Genomic DNA, 19,271 nt, shown 5'->3' with positions numbered 1-19,271 from the left:
TTAAGAGTCCCTCCTTCTTCATTAAACCTTTAGTCCATTACTGTTTTCCTGTAACAGTGTTAAAGCCAAGGGAACAAGCTATATCTATAACTCCTCCAAAAATATTCAATATATAGGCTAAAACTCAGGTTCAAAATTATACTGAAAACATAAAGGGGTAACAATTTACATATAGCACAATTTCAAGATTACATAGAAGTTCACTAAAATTTGAAAAAGTAAACGTAAGTCACTTGATGTCTATTAGCATGTAAATAATATAAATTGTAGATAGCATCAAAGCTTAAGGCTGCAATCTACGGTATATATCTAGGATTAAACCCAATGAATTCAGTGTGAATAATTTCTGAGTGGAATGACTGGAATTATACCATTATAAACTAACACTTCTTTCTTCAAGTGTAAAAAATTAAAATGATGTCCTTAAACTTAAACAAAATAATATGCATAATGCATAAAATTCTCTGAAATGTTTTTTAATTTACATTTATTGTATGAAACTCTATACCTTGTTTTCTGGAACCTTTAGAATTATGTCTTAAGGTTTGAAAACATATTCTTTTTAATTCTAAAGCAGGTTATTACATATTTTGGGGATTGATAGAAAAATATAAACTTGCAGTACATAGGAAGAATGAATCATATCCATTGGAGGGATTAAAAGTTATGAAAGTCTTACACTAATTTGGTAATAGTAAAGGCATTCTTTTAAACCAGAAAATAAATTTGAATACATTTCCTGAAATACCGAAAGTTGGTTTTTTGTTTTTTGTTTTGCTTTTCATCTGAATACAAATAATTGACATTTTTCAGGTTGAACATTTTATTTAGGCCAGTATTATAGGAAAGCGATTTTATTTTAAAAGAAATTACATGGCATTGTTAATGAATCAAAAGTTTTATTCTGTTCATGTGTTTTGCTTCGGTGTGTCACAGAATGGGGCATTGTCTCGTAGTACCTCCTTTCTTGGTAAAAGCTCTGGAAGAAAAAGACATTATTATTAGATTTTCCACACTATTGTTTAAACAAAGCCAATACTGTCTTTCTAGTGCTCTAATAATAATGGAGATTGTAGAATTAGAAGCAGTATTTTCGACACATGGGAATTTGTAAAATTATAAACTAATTATGAATACATATAGTATATTTAAATGTTCTCCCTTTTGCAAAGACCATTCAATATTCTTTATCTGTTTGGTAGTCTGGTCATCGCAAAAGACTCTGTACTAAGGTAAAACATTCATTCACCCGACCATGTATTATTTGTTTCAACTGGTGATAGGTTTCCTTAGTTTGAGGCAGGAATTGTTCCAGTCATTTCTGGAGATGCTACTTTAGCAGGTGATAAACAAGTTAATAAATCCAGGAAGAAAAAAATGGCAGACTATTTCTACGCTATTGTATGTTATGTGATAATCAAGAGCTGAGTTCTGAGATCATCCTTATCTCCTTAAATGCGCAGACACCGACTCTGACTTCCTGCCGCAAAGAAAAGGTTTATTACTGAGCCACAAACCCCTGTGAGTACTGTAGCTAATAAAGACTTGATGAATGCAATGCTCAATTTCTTCTTCTTCTTCAGTTTTAAAAAACCCATAATGAATAATAGAACAAATATGGCATGGTGGTTAACTAAAACTATGGAAATCTCTGTTTGTATCCAGTCACAGCTATGGAAGCCAAAGGGGTGATTGAGGGGTTGACATGTTGCCCTTGGTGTCAATAATGAAGTGGATAAATAAAAAAAATACGTTCATGCAATGTATAAAGGTAAAGGTAAAGGTTCCTCCGCACATGCGTGCTAGTCATTACTGACTCTAGGGGGCGGTGCTCATCTCCATTTCAAAGCCGAAGAGTCAGCGCTATCCGAAGATGTCTCCGTGGTCATGTGGCTAGCATGACTCAATGCCGAAGGCACACGGAGCACTGTTACCTTCCCACCAAAGGTGGTCCCTGTTTTTCTACTTGCATTTTTTACGTGCTTTTGAACTGCTCAGTTGGCAGAAGCTGGGACAAGTAACAGGAACTCACCCCGTTACGTGGCCCTTGGGATTCGAACCGCTGAACTGCCGAACTTCTGATCGACAAGCACAGCATCTTAGCCACAGAGCCACTGAGATGCAATTTATAGCAGCTTCTTTTTTTTTAAAAAAAGGCAAATTTCCATGCTACAGATCATTAAGAAAGGGTTAAAAATGCCAACAGAAAATTATGGTACCTTCATATCTGGAATTCTAGTTAAGGTTTTGATGCAAACTGAATCTCTACATATTTGGGATTAAAAGTGGTTTAACCCATTTGAATTAATCATAACATTTTATATTTTAAGTTGCAAAGATCTCACACTCCACAGGAAGTATAGGATAGAAAAATAGAGAAAACACGTACATTTTATTAGATACAGGTATACTTTCAGGTACATTATCTAATCAACTCATAGAGACAATATTGCAAAAATATATTAATGGAAACTTTAACATTTGTTAAGATATTTAATTATTCATGGTAGAAAGTTTCTATTAAACACAGATTCAGTTGGAATCAGGAAAACAGAACAAATTTGATAGCTAACTGTAAGGCCTTCACAACTATTCTGATATTTCATCAATATTCCACTATTCATTAAAGAACTACTTAAAATGAATATCAACCTGCCATAAATAGAATATATAGAAATCTATAGAATTACTATTTAATTAATATACTAATTAAATCTAATTAAATTCTGAATGATATTGTATAATTATATGTATGCCCTCTGTCTGTCATCTATCTATCTAATCTGATATATATATATATATATATATATATATATATATATATATATATATATATATATATATATATATATATATATATCTAATAAATCAAATACACTGTGCCAAACTAATTAATAAAAGTTGCAAGGAAGAGAATCTTTACTTACTTATTTTGTTGGCATCCACATAAACACCTTGTAGGACACATGTTCTAAGTAAAACTTCCACATCTGAAGCTATTTTTATAAACTAGGTGGAGTTGGGAAACAGAATTAATAATTATTCATCAATATATTTTGCTTCCTGATCATCCATGAAATGTTATTACAAATTCATTGTGCATTTCATAACTGGGATTTTCAAAGGACGCTTATCTTTGATATTCATTCATTCATTCATTCATTCATTGGTTCGATTTATATGCCGCCCTTCTCTGAAGACTCAGGGCAGCTTACAATGCGTTAAGCAGTAGCCTTTATACTTTTGTATATACCTGCTTAGTAGGACTTTCGCCCCCCCCAAGCGGTGTTCTTTTTTATACAAAGTAAGCTTTGTATATGTATATTGTATTTGTATATTGACATTACTATAGTTATATTACATGCTCCTTAATAGAATAGGGAATTTTTTCCAGAACTAGCAAGACATATTTATCATGGGGTCAAGATTTAATCATAAAAATCATACATTTGCTTGCAGAAGATAGCAAAAGTGAACTTTTCAATATATTTCCTTTATAATAACTAAAGAATGGCTGAAACTATTAGTTTGTTTAATTATATTTTTTCCTCTTTGAAATATTTTTATTCTTCTAATATTAATATTAAATTTTCATGTTTGACATCTTTCACTAATTTATACTGCACCTACTAGTAGACATGCTTATAATGCTATTTAATATATAATGCTACTCTTGCTTCAAAGAAGTAGTCAGGGAGCTATCAACTGAATAGCACTAAAAGGTTTCACACTTTATTAGAACATAAAGCAGAAATATACTACTTGATACACATATAGTAATTAGTTTATTTTAGTTTCAGATCAGTTATAATTTTATCATTTCATCAGGTTCATGAATAATTTGACAGTCTATTCCTCCAAATCTAAACAATTATCTGCATGAATCAGCTTGTAAAAATATCTGAGTTACTGATTGAAAGAATAACCCATGAAAAAATATGCATGTGTTTATTTTAGCTATCAGTTTTCAATCAGCTAAGATTTTGTGAAAGCTTCAGAAATTCATGTTTTAGAGCTGAGCTGTTGAACACTTGAACACTTGCTGAATTTAAGAGTATTCTTTTCCTTCAGGCAAAAGAAACTAAATATCAATAATTCAAGAAATTAGAGCTGTTCCAATTTTAAGAGAGAGAAAATTACAGAATAATGGAATCTATTATGCCAATTTCTGCAAGACGACTCTATGACAAAGAGGGTTTCATTTAAAGTTGTCCATACACATATCTTGCATGCACATAAAAGAACTTGTTCCTGTTTTACAGGCAAATTATTATTCTTTTAAGCAGATTCTTCAGAAATGCTATTGTTCCTAATCTCGCTCTTTTTCACCTGTCAGATTGCATTCATTTATAAATGGTGGCATTTTTAGGAAAAGAGTTCAATGAATGGGGAATGTTTCTGAAATGGAGCAACAAAAAGAGCTTATTCACTAGTTTGGCACAGGTGACATAATATAATACTGCGCTAATAAACTTTAAAATAACAGTTATATCAGACAGTATACGATAGTAACATATTCTGCTATATACGAAGGTGACAAAATTGTAGGCAATTTAACTCTCTGCTTCAGGATCTTGATTGATTAATAATCAGACAAAAAAAGCATCTAGATATATTTAGCCAGCTTTAATAAAAAATAAGAAACCTGTATCATTAGAAACTAGCTAGCTTGTACAAAATTCCAAAACATTAAGGTTTAGCTCTCTCTATATGGTTCCTCCAAGTGCCAGCAGGAACTTCACATGGTGCCCTCCAAGCAGCATTCTTTAAAAATAAAAGTGATGGGGGTTCAATGCTCTTTTGGAATTATATTCACCCTAAAGATATAAATTTTTGCAAATGAGTATGTGAACTGGAAAGTTTTGGGACAAGCAAGAAAGGGTAGCAGGGATCTTCTAATCAGTTGCCTTTTAGTAAACTGTGTGACCACACTACCAGAGCAGTCTTGTTGTGGGAATGTTCATAGCATTTATTCAAAATTCAAAAGTACCTACAAGTAGTCCTCACTTACCGATTGCCTTGTCAGCATCCCTCAGTCATGTAATCGCCATTATGCTCAGAAAGCCTTATCCTTTGCCTGACCTGTGGTCCCTGTAGTTTGTACAGCAGTGAGATTGGAGAGGAAGGGTTTACAAGAGACTAAGCAGGCATATGAGGGGGAATAAACCAGGTTATTTTTGTATGGCTCCCAGCCCAAACATGATTGGGGCTGCCAGTACCACCACTTTTCTTCCAATATATATTCCCCATGGTGTGTCTGCATAGTCTTTTATAATCCCTTCCTCTCCAATGAATACAAATATTAATCTCCTCCTTGCTAATTGTCACAGCATTGGAGTGAGCATTCTAAGGGGCAGGGAAATGTAAGCACAATCTGAGTCATTTTATTTTCTATTTAGTGACCAATTTGCTTAACAACAGTTATCAGTCCTGTGTGGTTGCTAAATAAGGACTACCTGTATTAGCTTTAAAGATTAGGAGACTCCAGACTATTCTCTCTATTTCAAGCTACAATAAAAATGTTGCAAAGGATAGAATTCTAAGAAAAAAAAATAGAGTAACTGTTATCTCTGCTCAACAATTGCTTGTTCCTAATTCATCTTTGATTATTGGTTTGCACTATCTTTCCCTTTGAATATGAAGCAGAAAAACTATCACTGTAAAACAGAGTGTTAGCCATTGGCTTTCAATCTGTGGTTTCCAATATAAATATATAGATTACACTTGTATTTTGTCAGTTTCACTGTATAGTTTCTCTTTTAGAAAATCATTAAGAATGATAATTTTAAAGAGACATGCACAATTTTTTTGTTAGTAATCTCTATCCTCGGTCTATTCCTAATCTGTACCGTATAGTTAATACATAGTTAAACCTAGTATATTTTGTAATAGTTAAACTAATTTAATACAATATATTTAATGCAACACAGGATTGTATTCAATAACAGAAATCAATTTCCACGCAAATACCTCAGCTATTTTTTCAGGAGAAGTCTCATTTTTATTATTTTTGAATTCTTCATTTATCTTAAGTCTTGCAGCTAGATAAAAAAAAGAGACCAGGCATTTTAAAAAAATGTAGTCATTCAGTTTTTACATATAAAATAGATACTTCTATAAAAATTATTTCCACAGTATGCTACCAAAATCTTATGTGCTAATCTGAAGATATTTTAAAAGATCTAGTCTTTTCCACAACAGTTAAGTTGCAATATACAATATTACAAAATGTCACTAAAAGTCCCAAATGCATGTTATATTTAAAAACTAACTATTCCTTTGCAACACTTTGAGGAAGTTGAACATAAAACAGTTAACAGTATTTAAAGAAAGCTTACCTGATATATCAAAAAGCAGCATAATAATTATCTTGGATAAGATAAGGCTCCAGCAAGGAGATATTTAAGTATACATAAGCTCCTATTCTTCAAATGTGGCATAATGTGAACAGAATAAGGGGGTCCCTGGTGCTCTCTAAGCTTGGTTGTTTTCTTGAAGATGTTTCATTGGCCAAACCTGGTAACATTATCAGTGCTACAGGGAGTGAAGTTTGTTCTTATTTTATATTCTACTAGCTTGCCCTGTCAGTGTTGATGTGAGTGGTGTTCTTTGGTTGGGTTTACTGCAGCTTTACTAGCTGTGTTCTATTCCATTTCAGGATTACTTTCTTATCTTGACAACCCATTTAGTTCTTAGTTTAAAATTATAACCCATAAAATTAGCCAAATTGGCCTCTTTCCAGATCGCCTATATTTAATGGGCATATTTCAGCTTTTTTGTTTGTTAGACAAGGGCTCTGGGATATAAGATCATAGGACTTGAGTTGTAAATCCAATTCACCCTGTTACTGTATGACCTCATATTTAACCCACATACATCATAGTTCTTAATCAGTTTTCGTATAGGCAGATTCGAGAGAATACCTCTTGTACAAAGATTTTATCTTTGTCAGAAGTCAGAAGTAGAATTGTATCTGAGGCAAACATTGATTTCTCCTTTGTTTTTTTCAACCAGGCTTTTCAAACCATGTAATTTTCTCTTATATAAATTTAGGCCTAATGTAGCCAAATTTTCAGCTGCCAGGGTTAGGTGCATTAAAAAACTTTTATGAATGATATGTTTCCCATGTGTTGTTTTCTTTTTTATTAAGCTTGTTGCTGGGTCTTTTGATAAATAAATAATAAATTTTCATTCATGTTGATGATTGATATTTTTTTCTTATTTGCATACAACTAATTTATCCCAATGCACGATGAAAAGTCCAGAGAGCTATACGTTATTTTAAAATTTCAGGAGAAATTTTAATGTATCCATATCAAGGATGAGAAATCAAGGTTTAGAGCATATAAATACATTGAGTGATGAAACATGTTTTCATCTAGAAGTATATATATGGATCAGTGGTGGGTTTCAAAATTTTTTACTACCGGTCTGTGGGTGTGGCTTGGTGGGCATGGCATGGCTTGGTGGGCGTGGCAGGGGAAGGATACTGCAAAATCTCCATTTCCTCTCAATCAGTTGGGACTTGGGAGGCAGAGATTAGATAGAACAGGAGGCAACTACAATTCAACACTGGCAAGATCTTATAATGAAATGACAAGGGACTCAGTGCATATACAGAATGTATACCTTTAAAAAAACAAGCATAGAGTCTCAAATACAAGTACATGCTAGAAGTAATAATTATACATTAAAACTATGTTTTTAAATGCTATGTTTCTAAGTAGCCCTCTGCTGGGGAAAGATTGAGCATTTTTCCTTTAGTAAAACTTGTTTTACAAAAAAAGTTCTTACCATCTAAGCTTCTGGTGTCACCTTTGAACACATTTTGCCTTGTCCTATGTAAAATCTTGAAAACTTTCAAGACCTGTAAATACAATAGAACGTTAAAAGTTTTACATTCTTATGTTATAAAGAAAGCACAATTTGCTCAGTTAAATTTGAAGTAAGAATATCGGGGAAACAAAATATAGAAATTCTCCAAGAAAAAGCATTTGGTCATAGCAGAATGAAATGAAAATGATTCCTAGAAATAGCAGCTACTGTAAATGCTGATATAACAAGCAATCCACATTCCTGCTTCTAACATAGATACTGGTATGTAATACTGGTATGTGAAACTCAGCCTAAAAGACCATATGATAGGTATTATAATCTCAAATTCCTTGCCTGATTCTTAGATAGGCAAGCCTCTAGAAAGTGACAGAAAAGTTGTTAAAGAAGACATTTCACAGATATTCCAGCTATATGTCTGACACAATAATACTTTAAAATTTAAGAATGCTAGTTTTTAGTTTTACAAGGCCAGATTAGCCTTGACCTTACTGGTCTTCTGGAAGGGTCTGAAGATTTGGCTTTGCCATCTTGAACCTGAGATCTGGTAGTGGCATTGTGAAGCTTGTTAGATGGTTACATTGGGAGCACGTTGAACTACATGCTTGCAGATTACGTCTTTTTATGGTTTTTCATAGTTTTTACTCTTTTAATGTTTTTAATGTGTTTTTGTTCTTATGATTTTGGTTAATTTTTGTAATGTTTTTCTGTTTTAACTTTAAGAGCTGCCACATATTTGAGTTGGGCAACATACAAATAAATAAACTTTGAGAGAGAGGATGATGTTACCTAATCTTTTGAGGCTAGAACTCTGAGAGAAAGGTATTATTTGAAGGTAAACAGAGTAATTAATACATAAACAAATCAAACTAAGGGAAATTTGACACAGTACTTCAAAAATGCAGAAATTTACTGCTTAAATTAAGTCAGTTACACTACTGGCTTAATTAAAATAGAGAGAAATATCAGTAATGGTATTGTTTTTAATATACAGACACCACATTATTAGCAGTAAGAATCCTTATAACACTTATTTTTGCAAACCCCAGTTTTTAGTTTATAGAGAAATAGGTGGAAGAGGAATTTTTAGAAAAGTTATTGTTTCATAATTTTGACAGAGAGGAAAGAAATATATAAACGTTTTCAAATGGGTAAGCCAGGATACCAGCCTCTTTGACTAGTGAATGGGAAAAATTCCCATAAAAATACTAAGTGGTTCACAGAAAGACCAAAATACACTAATGCCACTCAAAATACTTAATTGGAATGAACACTGTTTTATAGGAAGACATAAAAATATCCTTATGAACTGAGATATCAAAGAAAATAAAGTAAACACCAGAGTAAAAAATACATATTTACACCTTATTTTACAAAACTTATTTTTTAAAAAAAACATGTACAATTAACAGGAATTCCATAGATGTATCTTTCCAGTTTAAAACAGGCATCACCTGCTGTATTTCCGCTTGTCCTATAACTATTAAGAATACATGAGTTTTGGAGATGAAACAAAAGTGGCAATAGCAGCTTTTATGGGAGTGAAGCAATAGACATTTCATCTCATTGAATGTATGTATAATCTATGTAACCATTTAAATGAGAACCAGTTTGGCACAGTGGTTTAGCCATTAGGCTAGAAACCAGGAAACTGAATTCTAATTCAACTCAGGCATGAAACCAGCTGGTGACCTTGGGCCAGTCACTCTCTGTCAGCCTAAGGGAGACAGTGACAAAGCATTGGTGTAAATCTTGCCAAGAAAACTACAGGGATGCTAGGCAGTTGCCAACAATCAACCCTGACCTGAAGACACACGTGCCATTTAAAGAGGAAAAAACGAAGTAGGTGGCTTATCAAAGATGGTGAGAAATGTAGGGCTAATACATTATACTGAACTGTAACATACTGTATTAGATTCTGGCTTAGTGTGTTGTGTGAACCCAGATGTAGAGTGGTATACAATAGGGCTCTACAGCATTTTAGATGATGGGAAATTGTAGTCTAATTCAGTACATCCCAAGTAAGACATCAAAAAGTAATTCTAAATAAAAAAACAACTTATCATTTGAATAATCACTGGCCTTATCACAACCTCACTTTCAGGACCAGATTATCCGGCAGGTAAAAAAAATTCAAGGAAGTTTTCAAGGATTCATATATTATTTTATTTTATTTATTTGTCAAGCAAATAAAGCAGATATTAGATAACAGATATAAGTATAAACATGATTATGAATACATGGAATGGATATGAATAAAAGGGGACATTAGGACAGGGATGGTAGGCACATTGGTGTGCTTATGCACGCTCCTTACAGACCTCTTAGGAATGGACTGAGGTCAACAGTAGACAGTCTAAGGTTAAAGTTTTTGGGGTTTGGGGAAGAAACCACAGAGTCAGGTAGTGCATTCCAGACATTGACCACTCTACTGCTTATATTCTGTAATCAAGTTTGGAGTGGTATACCTTAAGTTTGTATCTATTGTGTGCTTGTGTATTGTTGTGGTTGAAACTACATTGACAAGTAGGACACTGTAGCAGATAATTTTATGTACTACGCTTAGGTCAGACCGAAGGTGAAGTAGTTCTAAGTTGTCTAAGGCCAAAATTTCAAGTCTGGTGGCATAAGGTATTCTATTGCGAACAGAGGAGTGGAGGACTCTTCTCGTGAAATATCTCTGGACTCTCTCAATTGTATTAATGTCTGATATGCAGTGTAGGTTCCAGACAGATGAGTTGTATTCACAAATTGGTCTAGCAAATGTTTTGTATGCTCTAGTAGGCAGTACAATATTACCAGAGAAGAAGCTATGCAAGATTAGGTTAACAACTCTTAATGCCTTTTTGGCAATGTTGTTACAGTGCAGTGGTGGGTTTCAAAATCTTTTACTACCGGTTCTGTGGGCGTGGCTTGGCTTGGTGGGCATGGCAGGGGAAGGATACTGCAAAATCCCCATTTCCTCCCAATCAGCTGGGACTTGAGAGGCAGAGAATAGATGGGGGTGGAGCCAGTCAGAATTTTTACTATCGGTTCTCCAAACTACTCAAAACTTCCGTTACCGATACTCCAGAACTGGTCAGAACCTGCTGAAACCCACCTCTGTTACAGTGGGCTCTGGCACTTAGATAATTAGAGATGAGGACTCCAAGGTCCTTGACAGAGTGAGGATCGTCTACAAGGTCGTGTCCATCAAACTTGTATTTTTTTGTCCTGATTTTTTTTTTTTTTTGCCAAAGCGTAATGCATATTTTGAAAATCAATCGGTCATAACACAATTAATGTTGCTAGTTTCTGGGCAAGATCTATTTCATTTGTACGTATTTTAATCTTGTATTTTATATATTAAATTTTAGGCCTTATAGTATGCCTTATTTTAATTGTGATGCTTCTGACATGGATAAGCAAACATACCGGTAGTAACAATGTGGTCAGGCAGTAAAGTAAGAAAATCAAGAAAAAGGGCGAATAAATATATCTCTTACACATTCTGTACCATATTTTGCATGCACTCCAACTATAATACATTCTTATATGGCTCAAATAATGTTCTCAGCCCAACAACAAAACTTTACACCACCAACAACCATCTTCTCTCTCCTCAAAACAGTATCTTGCCTGCGAAAGGTACACACACGACCATCCACTAACCTCTGCCCTTCGCATCGCTGGGACCGGCGCTCTTGGAGGAATCCCTCTTATAGAGGTTTCCGGGAGGAACAAAGCCACGCCCATCCGTGCACGTTATTGGTTCTATGAGAACATCGCCTCCACGACAACGACAAATCAGCGGGCGTCCTGCATTCCAAAATGGGAGGAGATAAAAGATGACTCGAGAGCTATACCTATAGAGTAGCATTATGAGAAGAAATGTAAAGAAGTAAAACGGGGACAAAGTTGCAAGAAAGGAAACGGAATAAGAAAGCATCGGCGTTCTACTAAGCCAGGGGTCTCCAAGCTTGGCAACTTTACGACTTGTGGACTTCAACTCCCAGAATTCCTCAGCCAGCGCATGCTGGCATGCGCTGGCTGAGGAATTCTGGGAGTTGAAGTCCACAAGTCGTAAAGTTGCCAAGCTTGGAGACCCCTGTGCTAAACTAATTTGACTCAACCTCCGCAACTTTTAAGGTGTAGGGAGGACTTCAAATCCCAGAATTCTCTAGCCAAGCCGGCAGTTGGAAGCGGGCTGCTGGGAAATTTTGGGAGTTGAAGTCCACGTATTTTTAAATTGCTTGGAGGTTCAGAAAACCCTGTGCCCGGCACAAAAAATGTGTTCAACGGAGAAGACTTTTAATATTTTCCTTTTATTCAAATTAAACATGTCACGGAAAGAGCAGCATTGTCTGATGCGATGCTACTTAGAGAAACATTAAAATAATAAAACTGATTACCACAGAGGGTGAACAAATTTTGTGTATTTATGTATTTTATTGTTGGCTGTTCACCGCCCTGAGTCCTTCGGGAGTAGGGCGGTATACAAATCAAATAAACCTAAACCTAAACAAATGCCTGAAAGGAAAAAGGCCACATTGATAAAACCTGTTAATAATTTATGAGAGACGCTGAACTCATTCAGTGCATTTTTCCCCAGCAGTGTTTTTTTAAACTTTATTGCCTCATCATACGATTGCGCCTCTGCGCTTTGCTATTCCTCGGGAAAAGAAATGACGGGCAGGGGAACCGACCGGTAAAACGGGTTAGTTCTATCAGCATATTACTTTGATTGGACAGTCTTGCCGCTTATTTCGCCACCTACGCTCCGCTATTGGTCAATTCGAAGAGGCGGGGCCAGGATATAAAAGGCCTGACAGCAAGGTGGGGCGGGCGCTTCTCGTGCAGAGATGGCCGCTGAGGTTTGCAGGGCTCAGGCGGCTCAGCCGGGCGGGGACACCATATTCGGGAAAATCATCCGTAAAGAGATCCCCGCCAAGATCATCTTCGAGGACGAGAAGGTGGGGAAACGGGGGCGAGTCCGAACTTGCATGGCTGCGGCCATAAGTCTTATTGGCCAGCTCTGTTTGCCTTTTTTGGCTGCAATGCCAGGCTGAAACAGGCATTTGCATGACTTCGAGGCATGCTCCGTGGCCGCTTGTGGCGGGAATTGCTATCTCGTGGCCTGTGGGTGGAGTGCCAACCAAAGCGAGGTAGACTGTCTTTGCACCTGGAGGCTCTATTTTTCCTGCGTCTTTTTCCCTTCGCCCCCCTCCCCTAAAAAAAAAAAAAGAGCAAGGAGGATATATTACCTGCAACTAATCTCCACCCCTGAATCTTAATGTTTTCTATCTTATTAAATTTCTTAAAATTTTAAAATAAATTAAAATTCTTTAAAATATATTTAAAATATATTAATAAATCCTGGACATAAAATTGTTTTAACTTCTACCCTCAAAAAGACGCTATAGGGCACTGCACACCAGAACAACTAAACACAAGGACAGTTCCCCCCCCCCCCCCATGCTATCACTTTGCTTAACAACTAATTCCCACAACACTGTCAAATAATTTACTAAGACTGCATTATTACTCTACTCTATTATTCTTTTCTTCCTTACTAGTATCTATCTCTTCCCACTTATTACTATAACCATGTTACTTGTATCTTCAAATTCAATTATATTGTTTTTATTTGTTTCCTAGTACGATTTGATAGCTTATTAGTAACCTTGACTATCACTAAGTGTTGTATCTTTTTATTCTTGATGAATGTATTTTATTCTCCTTATGTACACTGAGAGCATATACACCTAAGACAAATTCCACAATCACACTTGGCCAATAAAGAATTCTATTCTAGTCTATTTCTATTTCCTATTTCCTATTTCCATTCCCATTCCCATTCCCATTCCCATTCCCATTCCCATTCCTTACTCTACTCTACTCTACTCTACTCTACTCTACTCTACTCTACTCTACTCTACTCTACTCTACTCTACTCTTTTTCTATTTCTTTTTTATTTCTATTTCCATTTCTATTATTATAATCCTAACCATTGCAGTGTGTTCTCAATTACCTAGGTACATTCCAACCATTGGGCCCTTGTCCCTGCATAGTGTTTGTATAATTTCACATACAACTAGCCATTGCAGGAATATTTTTTTTCCCAATGTCCTCATGGTATTTTCGTTTCATCCCAAATGAATAATAACTAGAACAGGGAATGCTATGTACTTCTTTGCACTTCAGGAGGAAAGGTGCAATATACCGTAAATAAAATAATTTGACTGTTCTCCAAAGTGTAATGGCTGGTATAGATTTTGTGCACCTTTAGGGTACTTTTGGACTGGGTCTGACCAAGGGAGAAAACTTGTACTGTATATTTAAAGACAATGCAAAGTTATTTCACTGCTGTGCTGAGGACAACAGGAAGGAGGCACCATGGGGAAATGCTAGAAAAAAGATATGCCAGAGCATATTCCTGCCAGAGTTAGAGGCAAATGAGGAATGGCTTATTATGATTAAATCCAGCACCTGATTTTCCCATTTTCCTCTAAATCCAGAGATTAAATAAAATAAAACCTGCTTTGCAGTTCCTAACCCTAACTACAAAAGAGTCCCAGGCTGGAGAGGATTTCCTTAGGGCTTCTGAAGACATTCTGTCCCTCTTTATAGCTCCATTTTGGCTACAATCTTGTCTATTCACAGTTTAAGTTTATGATTGGAAGGAATGTATTCATCCTCAGCCAGAATGAATATTTATAAGGATCCCAGTAGAGCTATATTTTTAAAAAGTTGTGACTTTAATAATGCATCTCACAGTCGATTTCTCGCAGTTTTCATGTCCATAACTCCTAATCAAATTTTGCTTAAATTTTTAATTGTATTTTAAAGTACTATTGTGTTTTAAAGAGGGCCAGCCAGCATAGGGTAATATTTCATATAAAGTATTCCAGTTAAAAACTTGTTTTTGGTTCACATGCTTACTTAAAACTTTATATTCATTTTGTAAAAGCTATTACTAAAGTGGTGCCTTTTTCTATTTAGTGCCTTGCGTTTCATGATATTTCTCCACAAGCTCCAACTCATTTCCTAGTGATCCCCAAGAAGCATATTGCTCAGATATCTCAAGTGGAAGATACCGATGCAGATGTGAGTATTGCAAAAAGACTTTATTAAATAGAGGCCAGCTTTTCAATAATAACTTGGATCAAAAATTGAGAGATCTGAAGAAGGATGGGTAAAGTTTTGGTAGGTTTGCTAAACCAGCAAAAGCTCAGAGTTTTAGTTCAATTGTTAATTTTTTTTTTAGAATAATAACTTCATTATCACTTTAAATGTACAGTAATCAGCATACGTTAAAAAAGAGATTTCATTGCATATAGCTCTCAAAGGATAACTACCTCCAATATACACTACATAAACATGACAAAAAATTACTGGTATGTATATACCAGTGATGAAATCCAAATTTTTTTACTACCGGTTCTGTGGGTGTGGCTTGGGCATGGCTTGGTGGGCATGGCAGGGGAAGGATACTGCAAAATCTCCATTCCCACTCCACTCCAGGAGAAGGATATTGCAAAATCTCCATTCCCACCCCACTCTGGGGCCAGCCAGATGTGGTATTTGTCGGTTCTCTGAACTACTCAAAATTTCTGCTACCGGTTCTCCGAACTGCTCAAAATTTCCATTACCGGTTCTCCAGAACCTGCTGGATTTCACCCCTGGTATATACCACATATACACACATATATGACCCAGAGAAACAACACAGTCTAGTTCAGATGTGCATGTGTGTGCATGGGTATATGCATAATTTTTATATATGTGTGTGTATATATATAAAGCGAGAAAAACGAATCTTGCAAGTTTTATCAGACGGATGGCATAGGGAACAAAGCTGTTACAGAATCTAGTAGTCCTGCTAGAAATACTTTGAAATCTCCTCCCAGAGGGGACCAACCAAAACAGACCGTGAAATGGATGTGCGGAGTCTCTAACAATGCTTTGAGCTCTAAGCACATAGCGCTTATAAGCAGTATCCTAAATAACCAGAAACTGGCTTTCTATAATCTCAGATGTCCTTACCATTCCCTTTATGGATTTTCTATCTGAGGCACTGCTACCACCAAACCAAACAGTGATGCAGTTTGTTAAAATGCTTCTAAATCGTGCTTCTAAAAAGTGGCCAAGACAGAAGGAGAAAGATGTGCTCTCCTCATCTGACACAGGAAATGCAAATGCTGGTTTGCACACTTCACTAAGGATGACGTCCTTAGAGATCAATTCAGATTGTTAGTTATCTGCACCCCCAGATACTTAATACTGTTGACCACCTCTACAAGTGCAGCTTTGATACAGAGTGGGGTATGACTATGCCGGCTCTTTCTAAAATCTACAATGATCTCCTTTGATTAAGGTGATTGTATTATACATGTAATACTAAAGAATGTTTCAGTTTTCAAGAGTTTTTTTCAAAGCTTTAACAAACGTCATGGATTTATTTGAAAAGAATAAAAAACTGTCCTAGATTAGTTCCATGTTTGTCAACAACAACAACAAAAAAAAACTATTTTCTTAGCCTACAGGGGTGGGGTGGGGGCAAGAATCTATTATTAATAGCATGAGGAGAGGTAAATTGTCAAGGCTAGATGATTTTCCTGGAGAAATCAGGCAATTTTTTTTCATTTTTAAATCTATAAGTTTCTAAGATAACGTTTAAAGTGTTCATGAGAACCCAAAACTTGAATAGCAATTCTTGCTACAAGAAGATTAATCAATTTCAGCATAGTGTCCAAACATATTGGAATACAGTAAAATCTGGACAGTTCTTATAGTTGTAGAAATTGTAGCTGGACATACTAGTCAAGCTTCATTGCCTTGTAGAGTAAATATCTGTGAAGACCAGTACTATCACTGTTAGTTTCTACACAAGGTTTATTTGCATTGTGTACTATATTCTAAACAAGGTTCATTTGCATTGCATGTTATATTTAGTTATAAATATTTAGAATTTATGTAAATAATATAGTGCAATCACAGTTATCTATTGTTACATTTTCAATATGTTCTTAGGATAAGCACTTCCTATACAGTAGCAGCAATGGTTAATAACAGATTTCTGAATAGTCTTTTACTTTTCCCAAGTTTCTCCTTGAGTGGTTTTTAAAAGTTAGTTATAAAACCTCCAATAAAGTATGAGGGAATGCTGCCCTGAGAACATAGGTTGCATCTTCTCTAAATATTTTTATGCCAGGTTAAAAGAAGGAAGAACTGGGTTTCACCCCTCCCCCCTTTTTTTTGCTGACATTTTTCTGAGCTAATCTTCAGCGTAACAATAAGTAAATCTGCTGAAAAGAACACTTGAGAAATGGCTGAATATGCAAGTTGTTTTGGCCCTTTTATATTGTATGTTCCCCACTTTGGGTGAGATACCAGTTACCGATGCCGAAACTGTACTGTATACGTACACTTTTGATACTGAATTTGATTTTGGTTTGGCAGTTCTGTGGACTTTGGGTTTTTTTTCCTTTTTGTCTTAAAGTGATGTGTTTTTCTTTTCTTTTTCAGCTTCTTGGCCATTTAATCATTGTGGGGAAAAAATGTGCAGCTCAATTAGGCCTGACTAGAGGATATCGAATGGTTGTGAATGAGGGTCCAGATGGTGCTCAATCAGTCTATCATGTGCATCTCCATGTACTTGGCGGACGTCAGATGGGCTGGCCTCCAGGCTAAGACTCTGAATGAGAAGAAAAACGTTGTCCTTAATCTGTTGAATAGAGTCCACACATGTTCTGTTTATAATCCCAATTAATTAATATTTCGTGTGGAAGACAATTATAAATTTTGCCCATAAATCAATAAAGTTTAAGCTTAATTATTCTTTTCCCCCCCATTTTTCTCTTATGTAACATAAATTAGTACAGTCTGATACTCAGGTCTATATTCAGCTGCTAAAAGTTGTGGATGCAGCCACCGGAAACTTTCCAAAAGCTGTTTCTAAGTTGTAGTGTTACTATGTTAGAAAAGAAAGCATGAGTTGTACTGGAAGTAATCAAAGGTGTTTAAATTTTAAATCTTTTTCATGCTGTTTGTTAAAGCAGAAATGAACAGGAGTTACTTTGAAAATAGTATTTTATATGCCTGGATATTTTCCTTTTGCTTCTCAAAATGCTGTTTCGTTTACTGAGACTAATGCAATACAGCCACAAATATGCTCTGTGAAAAAAAAACCAGAATATATTATAAAAACCATAACTGAACCAAAGAATATTTACATATTGACTTAACATCAGTGCAAGGGGGTGTTACAAGGACAGAAAGAGCAGCCTCTTTCATTCATCCTCTGTGAATGGGCATTTAGAGGCTTGCCAAGTTTCCAGTGGTGACCATTTTGTAATTAGACAAATCCTCTCTCAGGGCATCCAATTTTGAATGTCCCCAATATGCTCAGAACTCAAAATATCTACCTACCCAGTAGGATTTAGTTATTATGGATCCTGAAAAGAATAGGGGGAGGTGACGGCTGGTGGGAAAAGGGTTAGAGTGAGATCCTTGCAACAAGGAAAAAGATGAGCTAATTCATCAACAGTGACAGGGAAAACGGCATGGCAAAGTTGGAAAGGTAGATGGGCCAATGGAATCTGTTGAGGGAAGGCGGAGAATTTGAAACAGCCTTGCCTTCCTCCATTAAATCACTCCATCACTTTTCCATCATTTAAAATGAAACAATAATTTTATTCCTGCCATGATCTGAAATGATTGAGTTCCAGAACACTCTGGAACTCAGTGTTCTGGGTTGAAAAAATCCAATATGGAGGTGGGCCAAAGAAGGTTATGCTAGATTTGAAACAATTCAAGATAACACTTATACAAGATTCAGTCATAGACTATATTAGGGAACACAGCTGCTTAATTTTTTGTTACAGTGGGATGAAAATCACAAGGGTGATAAACAAATGTTCTGCAGAGTTAGCTTTAGCAGTTTATTATGAATGGTTTATTAGATTGATGTCCCACTTTTCCTTCAGGAGCATTTTCTTCAGTTTTTTCCTCAAAGCAGCTAATTTAGTTCGGGCTGAAAAAGATTCATTCAGTCAAAGTCACTTAGTGCGCACAATAAATATACATTCAAATTTGCAGATATAGTATCCTTTTAACTACATTATGGACAGGTTGTGTCGGCTTCTGTTTAATGATTGAAATACACAAATTGACCAGGTGTCTAAATTTCTGCACATAACTGCTGCTCGTGCAGCAGTTAAAAAACACTTGAAAAGTGCTCGTGCATTGTTACTGAATAACCTATTTTGTAAGTCTGCACTTTTATGTGAGAGTATACTTGTGTGTCTGGTCATTAATTCAATTGCAAAAGTTTAGTACACAGACAAGTAGAACAGGATTATTTTTTCACAATGGGGAGAAATAGATTGAAAATGCTGTGGAATTGCAGATGACAAACAGAAAATAATGGACTTCAAGTTAGGCGTGGAGATTGAGA

General features: G+C 35.6%; 2 protein-coding genes across 5 annotated transcripts; one reads left to right on the top strand and one right to left on the bottom strand.

Annotated features, from left to right (window-relative positions):
• Nucleotides 1–805: 805 nt before the first annotated feature.
• Nucleotides 806–11,613, bottom strand: LYRM7 (LYR motif containing 7). 4 transcript variants are annotated; one of them, XR_015732202.1, is made up of 6 exons: nucleotides 11,452–11,613; nucleotides 7,795–7,867; nucleotides 5,971–6,041; nucleotides 5,012–5,091; nucleotides 2,928–3,009; nucleotides 839–979 (listed from the first exon to the last, which is right to left on the bottom strand). XR_015732202.1 is itself a non-coding variant. In XM_034410012.3 (5 exons), the coding sequence occupies exons 1-5, from the start codon at nucleotides 11,566–11,568 to the stop codon at nucleotides 909–911; spliced, it is 381 nt and encodes a 126-aa protein (XP_034265903.1). In that variant the 5' UTR covers nucleotides 11,569–11,588; the 3' UTR covers nucleotides 806–908. The 4 variants fall into 4 exon arrangements, 3 of the variants coding, with proteins under 3 accessions (XP_034265903.1, XP_034265902.2, XP_034265904.1); XM_034410012.3 differs by lacking the exon at nucleotides 5,012–5,091 and having other exon boundaries at nucleotides 806–979; nucleotides 11,485–11,588; XM_034410011.3 differs by lacking the exon at nucleotides 5,012–5,091 and having other exon boundaries at nucleotides 806–979; nucleotides 11,452–11,568.
• Nucleotides 11,614–12,640: 1,027 nt separating this feature from the next.
• On the top strand, nucleotides 12,641–17,904 carry HINT1 (histidine triad nucleotide binding protein 1). The gene is made up of 3 exons (XM_034410010.3): nucleotides 12,641–12,785; nucleotides 14,816–14,920; nucleotides 17,342–17,904. The coding sequence occupies exons 1-3, from the start codon at nucleotides 12,675–12,677 to the stop codon at nucleotides 17,504–17,506; spliced, it is 381 nt and encodes a 126-aa protein (XP_034265901.1). The 5' UTR covers nucleotides 12,641–12,674; the 3' UTR covers nucleotides 17,507–17,904.
• Nucleotides 17,905–19,271: the final 1,367 nt, after the last annotated feature.

Source organism: Pantherophis guttatus, chromosome 2, assembly GCF_059756535.1.
Source record: "Pantherophis guttatus breed Tessera chromosome 2, ASM5975653v1, whole genome shotgun sequence".
In the NCBI taxonomy this organism is placed as follows: Eukaryota; Metazoa; Chordata; class Lepidosauria; order Squamata; family Colubridae; genus Pantherophis; species Pantherophis guttatus.
Note: the sequence above shows the minus strand (reverse complement) of the source record. Positions and strands in the feature narration are given on the sequence as shown.

What these genes read in the sequence shown, in the direction of transcription:
- LYRM7 (XM_034410011.3), bottom strand. Translation starts at nt 11,568, where the DNA reads ATGGGCGTGGCTTTGTTCCTCCCGGAAACCTCTATAAGAGGGATTCCT. An exon ending in TGACACCAGAAGCTTAGATG is followed by an intron (nt 6,042 to 7,794) that starts GTAAGAACTTTT and finishes TTTTTTATCTAG; the next exon opens with CTGCAAGACTTAAGATAAAT. An exon ending in CTCCTGAAAAAATAGCTGAG is followed by an intron (nt 3,010 to 5,970) that starts GTATTTGCGTGG and finishes AACTCCACCTAG; the next exon opens with TTTATAAAAATAGCTTCAGA.
- HINT1 (XM_034410010.3), top strand. Translation starts at nt 12,675, where the DNA reads ATGGCCGCTGAGGTTTGCAGGGCTCAGGCGGCTCAGCCGGGCGGGGAC. An exon ending in TCATCTTCGAGGACGAGAAG is followed by an intron (nt 12,786 to 14,815) that starts GTGGGGAAACGG and finishes TTTTCTATTTAG; the next exon opens with TGCCTTGCGTTTCATGATAT. An exon ending in TGGAAGATACCGATGCAGAT is followed by an intron (nt 14,921 to 17,341) that starts GTGAGTATTGCA and finishes TTTCTTTTTCAG; the next exon opens with CTTCTTGGCCATTTAATCAT.